This window comes from Hippopotamus amphibius, chromosome 1 (genome assembly GCF_030028045.1).
Source record: "Hippopotamus amphibius kiboko isolate mHipAmp2 chromosome 1, mHipAmp2.hap2, whole genome shotgun sequence".
Classification (NCBI taxonomy): domain Eukaryota; kingdom Metazoa; phylum Chordata; class Mammalia; order Artiodactyla; family Hippopotamidae; genus Hippopotamus; species Hippopotamus amphibius.
Window position 1 is genome coordinate 31,718,323 of NC_080186.1, and position 7,643 is coordinate 31,725,965.

General features: G+C 51.4%; 1 protein-coding gene across 2 annotated transcripts; it reads right to left on the bottom strand.

The window, feature by feature from the left end:
- Nucleotides 1–1,067: 1,067 nt before the first annotated feature.
- On the bottom strand, nucleotides 1,068–7,050 carry HPCAL4 (hippocalcin like 4). Of its 2 annotated transcripts, XM_057716117.1 has the most exons (4): nucleotides 6,887–7,048; nucleotides 6,530–6,745; nucleotides 4,908–5,111; nucleotides 1,068–2,337 (listed from the first exon to the last, which is right to left on the bottom strand). In XM_057716117.1, the coding sequence occupies exons 1-3, from the start codon at nucleotides 7,046–7,048 to the stop codon at nucleotides 4,914–4,916; spliced, it is 576 nt and encodes a 191-aa protein (XP_057572100.1). In that variant the 3' UTR covers nucleotides 1,068–2,337; nucleotides 4,908–4,913. The 2 variants fall into 2 exon arrangements, with proteins under 2 accessions (XP_057572100.1, XP_057572091.1); XM_057716108.1 differs by lacking the exon at nucleotides 1,068–2,337 and having other exon boundaries at nucleotides 3,971–5,111; nucleotides 6,887–7,050.
- Between the last annotated feature and the right edge of the window lie 593 nt (nucleotides 7,051–7,643).

Consider the following 7,643-nt stretch of genomic DNA (forward strand, 5'->3'; position numbering starts at 1 on the left):
TGCAGGGAACAGTACTTCTCTGGCTATTGGGGGCGGGGGGGGGGGGCTGCTTCTGAGAAAAACACATCCCCACCAACACCCATCCCCCCCCCCACCACATTTGGGTCAGTGCAGGGGGTCTCTGGGCTCCTGTGGATGGTGAAACAGTGTCTGCACTATGCAACACCCCTGACCAGGAGGGCAGGTAGGGCTGAGATCTAGGATGTGTGCCACTTGCCAAGCTGTGCATTGTGGCACTACAAGGCTGTATTTGTTCAGAAAAGGGGTATATTTTTCTCATTAGCCCAAAGGTGCCATCCACTGGCCCAGCTGCATACTTATGGGACTTGTACACTCAAAGGGGCACCTTTTCCTAATCTGTGCAAAGAGCACCAGATGGACTAATTGTAATCCTGGCTCTCGGCCTTTCTCCCTGCTGCCCACTATCCACTCATTTGGGCTCTTATGATGCCTTCCGCTGGACAAGGGGAGAAACTGAGTCCAAGGTCTGCTGCCACTAGCTCTCTTCTGGGGGAAATGCTCTGCCCACAGGCCCCACAAACCAGCATCTGCTCTGGCACTGATCAATGGACCAAGGGTTCCCGGCAAAAGCTAAGCTGAACCAATCAGACTCTTTAGCTTGAGAATTGGATTAAGAGACACAGAGGGAACTGCCAGTCGCTGGTGAATCTGGATACAGAGTTGGAGATGCAGCCACTTTGTGCTGGGAAACCACGGACGTCTGAAGAGAAACTAAAGGAAAGAGCACAGATGCAAATGTTGTCAAAGGGATGAGAAGCCACAAAGCCCCGAGATGAGAGGACAGAAGCCCCATCGACAGTTCCAGTTCTCGTGAGGCCCAGATGTTCTTGAATTTCCCTCTTTAGGGGCCCTTGGAATCTGCTCACCCCTTTCTTTGAACTAGCTGGAATGGGTCTCTGTTCCACATCACCTAGAACAAGGACCTCAGCCCCAAGGAGGAAGCTGAGGCTCCCCCACTGTGTGAGCTCCGCCAGGCCTCTCCTTCCCCTCTCTCCTCAGCCCAGCCCTGTCTCAGCTTAGGGATGAGAAGGAGCCCTCAGCACGGTCACACCTTTTATTCACTGTCAGTGAAAAAAAAATACACCACACAGCACAGGGTTGAAGAGTGAGGACAGTCACTGCAGGCACAGCTAGCAGCAGCACATCTGGAGGGGACGGGGCAATGCTGGAGAATGAGTCGGAAGGCCCCTCTTCTGCCACCCAGCCCCCCTGCCTCTCCAGGCCCCCACACTCCTGCAGGCTCCACCAAGCAGGAAGGGCCATACACCCTGGGAGGCCGAGTCCTGCCCTCAACACTCTGGCAAAGGTAAAAGAAAACACTGAAAAGTTCAGGGAAAAAAATCCATATTTTTCTGAGACTTTTCAATTGCAGATTTGAATTCTTTTTTTTTTTTCAAAACTGGTGAATAAAATATGTAAGAAATGTATTCTTGCCCCCACAGCGATCTCCAATGTCAGCACAAAACCTCACCCAGGGTGGATCTTCAGGAAATACTTGCTGCTTTAGTAAATTTTTGTGTAAAAATACTTACAGTGTCAGCTTTCTACCCTGCCCAGCTTCTTCTCTTATTCTTTCTCTTTCTCTTCTCTCCCCTCCCCTCCTCTTTCTCTCTGCAGCAGGATGAATTTCTATCTTTAGGAACTCTGCCAATATCAGGAAACGATTCAGTGTCTTCGCTTATGAGCTTCCTTTTTCTTAACTTTTGATTCAAAGGTAAGTCATATAATCTTGACGACAGCTCAAAAGACTAGAGTTACCATCAGAAGTTGGCCTTGGTGATGATTTTTAGAGATAAGAAATAAGGGGCTCATCAATTAGCCCAAAAGGATGAATGAGGACAGAATACAGTTAGACGGCAGATTTGCGGACCTTGCATTTCGCAGAGTTGCTGCAAGAAGATACAGAACTTCAAAAGAGAGTTTGGATATTTCAACATTTTCACTGTCTGTATATTTTTGTGTCTAGGCGACTCATACTTCAGTCTCTGCTAACCCTGTGCTCTGTGGTAAGTCCCTTGTAGCTGGGGCGGGGATGGGAGGCCTGCCTCTCTTCTCAAGGCAGGGCCGGTGCTCTACCGCAAATTCCAAGCACACAGTCCCTGTGGACATTCAGGAGCATGTGGGAGCAAGGCCTGGCCCGCCTGTGGCTCTTCCCATCAGCAAGAAGGTGGTCCCAGTCCCCAGCCTGGCACCATGTGTTCACACTGCTGGGATGTCTGAGAATCTTTGGCCTGACCAGCAAATATCACCCAGGGGTATATGTCCAGAAGCTTGGAGTGATCAAACACGCCTTCATGGGTAGGACTCGCCCACCAACTAGAATAAAACAAAGTAGTTCTCTTAGGGAGGAAGATAGTAGAGACGGTGAAAGATGCTTCGTGGGTTGAGTCAGAGGCCTCCTAGGATAGCATTGACCTGTTAGCAGAGCTGCCCAGAAAGAGAAAAAAAGATGCTTGAAAATGTGGGGACTTTAGTCAAGCTCCTATTTCTTTTTGGAAGACCACAGCCTCAGAAACTTCTTAGCAGGAAGAGTGTAAAAGACCAAAACCAACTTTGTTTGCCCTATAGTCAACCTCTGTACAACGCAGGGTCGGAAGAATGAGCAGGGACGAGACTCTGAAGGGAAGAAACCCTCATAGAGCCCTGGGTTCAAGTCTTGGCGCTGTGCCACCTCCTGACTGTGCTGCTGCACAAGGAACTCCGCTCTGTGCCTCAGCTTCCATGTCTGCAGAAATGAAACAAGAAATCCTATTTCCCTAGGCTGTGAGGATAGAATGAGATGGGGTCAATGCAAGCCTTCGAAAGTCATGAAATTCTGTGTGACTGTGGGTTAGGTTAGAGTCAATGTTGAGCGGATAGGAACCCCACTTTGTAAAAAGCCTTCCACTGGAAGTTTCAGCTGAGCTGGGCTGTTGAGCCCCTAGGTATCTCTGGTGCTGACTGACAGCACAAGACACATTTAACTGCCGGCTCCTGAGAGCAACAGAGCATCCCTTGAGACATTACTGGATAAAAACTTGCTGGTTACTGCCCAACGGTGTGAATTCCCCAGCCTTACCACATGGCTGGTCATAGGCAGAAGGATAAAAAGAGGGTGGCAACCCAGTGGACTTGCTGCCTCTAAGGGCAGCAAGAAGGAAGGTCTAATGGAGTTTGAGACCAAAGGTCAGCATCCCCAAGTTTCCACCTGCAAAGAGGGAGGACAGGTGAGCACTCAGAAGTAAGAGGTATGCTGCATCTCTTTCTTAAAGATACAATCCCACACCCCCCAACCCAGCAATAATTCCCTGCTCCCACCCTGGGCTGACAGCACCTGTGTACTAGACTGTTTTCACCAGCAGTTCAAGAGGAAATTCACTGTCACTGCACACTGAAGCTAATTTCTGATTACAAGCACAGGAGAAAGTAAAGTGAAAGACTTGATGAAGAAGCAAGATTCATTTCCTGGCAGTCTAAGCATGCAGCTGTAGAGCTCACGGATACAGAATTGGAAAGCAGACACTGGAAAGCAAAGTCAGTGCACTTGGAAGATGATGTATTACCTGGCAGATTCAGGATTTGGGGTTAGAAAAAGCCTTTCAATGGAGCATGCCCAGCACATTTTTAGGTACTTGGCCCATAAATGCAGCCTGGCAGCCTAAACAGTGGCCGGCTGGTCCTCTTCTTCTAGCTCCATCTTCTTCTATGGCAGTGAAAGAATAAGCCCATCCTTAAACTAGACCAAATCCAGATGTGGGAACTACACTTGTCTCACTCTTGGCAAATGTTGTGTTCTCTGTTTCTGAAGTCAGCATCTAACCAGAATAAGTGCACAGTAGAGACTTGCTCACTGAATTGAAAAAGATCATTAAAAGGGAAGCAGCAGAAGCTGCTGATGGTGACATCTCAGGACTTAGCCTGATAAGAATGTGTCATCTGGTAAGTTGGGTGATATTTTCTCTCTTTTTTCTCAGCTCTTTTTTCCCCCTGAAAATTAGCATTTTCTATATTCATTTAATCATTTTACAAGAAACCAAGTAATATAAAGTCCTTTTTATATCCTCAACTAATAAAATGATTCTAGCTCTTTTTAAAGGGTACCAAAAAATAAGTATTACATAAATTTCAATTTTTCTTAAAATTCCCACTGACATAGTTCCTAGACTTCCAAACACTTTTCATTTCATCCTTCTGCAGCTCTGTGGAGCTGAGCAGAAAGATTTAATAGTTCGCCTCAAACTAACCAGCCTTACTGCACCCTCTGCTCTCCTGTGCTCAATACCCCTGAGACCCTGACCACTACCCTACGAGCTGCCAGAGGGCACAGAATGAGTCTTGTAAACTACCAGAGCCTTAGCACCTAGAGGTGCCTGGCATTGAACAGGTGCTCAATAAACATTAGCTGAAGCAAGGACTGAATGAACACTCCAAAGGCTGGGGCCAGAGGGGCCAGGTAGAGTCGTGGGGAAAGGGCGCAGACCACCTTTAAGGGATCTGTGTCCTCAGCAAAGGACAGACCCAATTTGGCCCTTTAACTGGGGTCTGTGGGACCGCACCCTATAAAGCACAATCCCAGGAAGAACAGAATTTCAAAGCAGAACCCAGCCCCCCCTCCTTCAACCTGCACCTTGGGGGCAAAATCCAAGTCCCCTATGCCCAGTGGATGTTGATTCCAGGCCAAGACTGGGGCTGGAGCTAGACCATAGGATACCTGAGGATCTGTCTCTATTCCAGGGTTAGGTGGTCCCTCAAAGATTTTGATTGAGGGGAGCAAGGGCTTGGGCAGAGGGGTGGGTGGGCCAGAGAGTGAGGCTGGAGTCCCCCTCCCCCTGGGGAAGGGCCAGCCAGAGAGGTCATTGGGTTGGGAGGTGGCCGCGCCCCTCCTGGCCAGGGGCCCTGCCCCTCACCAGCCTCTACTTCTGCATGTCACACTGCAGCAGCAGCACAATAGACGGGTCACTCTTGGCCGCCTCCTTGAACTCCTCCAGTGTGATCTGGTCGTCCTTATCCTGGTCCATCTTCTTGAAGATCTTGTCCACACGCTGCTGGGGTGTGAGCCCATCCTGGTTCATACGCATCATGATCACGGTGCCCACCATCTTGTAGATAGCCTGGCGGGGTGCGGAGGCAGGTGTGAGCACTCACAGTGGGCAGGGGGATTGGGGGGGAATGAAAGGGCCTGGGGTGGGCATGCAGAACACTGGGAGATGTGAGCATACCGGAAGGTGACGTGTGGTCCTTAAGACTGGATATTTAATAAGCATCTCACACCAAACATGCCTGCTCTCCAACTCTTCACCTCCAGCCTGTTCCTGCCCCAGCATGCCCTGTCTCAGTGAATAGCAAATTCATTATTCTCAATGTTCAGACCAAAAACCTTGACGCCATTCTTGACTCCCCTTTTCTTACACCCGTATCCCATCTTTCAGCAAATCTTGTCAGCCCTAATTTTGTAATAGGTCCAATAACCGGCCACTGCCTACTACCTCTACTGCTCCATGGTTGTTGCCTCCATCCTCTCCTGACCGGACTGCTATGGGAGGCTCTGAACTGGCCTCCCTACTTCTGCTGCCCTCCCACCCCCTATTCCACACAGAGGATACAGAGAGCCCTTCTCACTCAGAAAAAAGTCAAGCCTTTACCCCAGACTACGATGCTAAGAGATGGCCTTCTGGCTACTTATCTGACTTTCTTCCTACCACTCTCCCCTTGCTCACTTCTCTCCCACCACCCTGGCCTCCTGGCCACTCCTTGAACACTGGAAACACAGACTAACCTCGGGGTCTTTGCATTTATTGTTCCCCACGCGCAGATCACTCTTCCCCCAGACACCTACGCGGTTCGCTCCCTCACCTTATCCAGCTCGCGCTGCTCACACTTCACTTTACACAAAACTGCTTTTCTGCCATCGCTCTCTCCACTTACTTGGCTTTGCTTACCCTCTTCATAACGCTTACTGCCTGATATAGCATAAGTTTTGTTGCTGTTAAATTTTCTCACTAGAAGGAACGTCCCATGAAACCAAGAACTTTGAACAGTGTCTGGCAAGTGGCAGGCACTCAATATATACGAGGGTGAGTCAAAAATTATCTGCACTCTGGCTGTAGAATTTATAGAAGTTTTAATATAATCGAAGTGTGGATAATTTTTGACTCGCCCTCTTATTTGTTGAAAGAACAATGAGTTAAGAACTTAGATTCTGGAGCCCCACTCCTTAAACTGGAATCATGAACCGCCACTTGATACATCTCATCGGTCAAGTGGGATTTCTCATCGGTCAAGTGGGATTTCTAGAGTTGTTGGGTAAAGCACAACTTAGCACAAGACCTGTCCCACACTGAGCACCCAACCAATGCCAGCCATTGGATCCTGGGAGAAGGGAGGAGGGGAGCGGTGGGATGCCGCTAGGAGGCTCCCGAGGACTGAGTGGAGGGTGACTGGAGAGGGCGGTGCCAGAGAAGGGCCCACAGCCAAGACAGGTAACGCGTCACCCCTGCACACCCCGGCTCTCGGATCCGCCCCAGCGCACCTCGATGATCTCCAGCATCTCAAGACGCGTGATGCGCCCGTCGCCGTCCAGGTCGTACATCTCAAAGGCCCAGTTGAGCTTCTGCTCGAAGCTGCCGCGGGAGGTGACCGAAAGGGCGCAGATGAACTCCCGGAAGTCGATGGTGCCGTCGCCGTTCTTGTCGAAGGTGCGGAAAGCGTGCTGCGCAAACTTAGAGGCGTCGCCGTAGGGGAAGAACTGAGGCGGGGACGAGGGGTTGCGGCTCAACAACAGCCCCGCACTCCCGGCCGGCCCCTGCCTGTCCGGCCCGCTCCGAGGAGTGCCTGGCCCCGCCCCCGCCCGTCCGCCCCGCCCCGAGGAGTGCCTGGCCCCGCCTACCTTGATGTACAGCTGCTGGAACTCCTCCAGGTTGAGGATGCCGCTGGGGCAGTCCTTCAGGAAGCCCTTGTACCACTGCTTCAGCTCCTGCTCACTGAACTCGGTGTTTTGAACCAGGTCTTCCAGCACCTCTGGGGCCAGCTTGCTGTTGGTCTTCCCCATGGCAGGGCCTGGGGGACAGGGGGTCCCTCAGTTTGGTCCAGGGCAAGGCCCTCACCTCAGCAGCCTTCCCCCAAGTCTCTGTAGGACAAGGTTCCCTTTCTCCACAAGAGCCACCTCCCATAACAAACTCCACATTCCCACAGCCAGGACCCCTCCTTCTGCAGCAGGGTGGGTCCCCCTCCTCTCAGCACCACTCCCAACAACCCCCACCTCCTACAGCTGGGCTCTGTCCTTTCACCACACCCCTTCCCATAGGAGCTCCTGCCTCCCCTCCCCGCTCCTCTCCTCCCCACACGCACAAAGGGGGGCCTTCCCCTCATTACAGGGCCTCCTCTCTCTACAGCAGGCCCCTCCCCTCCCCTCAGCAGGTTTCCTCCCCTAGCAGCCAGGATCTCTAGTCTTCCAGGTCTCAGCTCTCTTCCTTCTCACTGACCGGGCTGCATGCCACAGTCTTCATCCCCTCCTCGCCTCTTTACACCTTCCGTAGCTCCCTACACCTGCAGAATAGAGTCTGAATCCTCTCCTTGCTATTCAGAGCTTTCTGCACTCAGCCCCTACCCACCTCTGCAGGCTCCTCTCCTACCAGGCAGGCTCC

Excerpts from the sequence above, each read along its gene's own strand:
- HPCAL4 (XM_057716117.1), bottom strand. The coding sequence starts at position 7,048 with ATGGGGAAGACCAACAGCAAGCTGGCCCCAGAGGTGCTGGAAGACCTG. Across the intron at positions 6,746-6,886 it reads TCCAGCAGCTGTACATCAAG|TTCTTCCCCTACGGCGACGC; the intron begins GTAGGCGGGGCC and ends TCCCCGCCTCAG. Across the intron at positions 5,112-6,529 it reads AGATGCTGGAGATCATCGAG|GCTATCTACAAGATGGTGGG; the intron begins GTGCGCTGGGGC and ends GCACCCCGCCAG.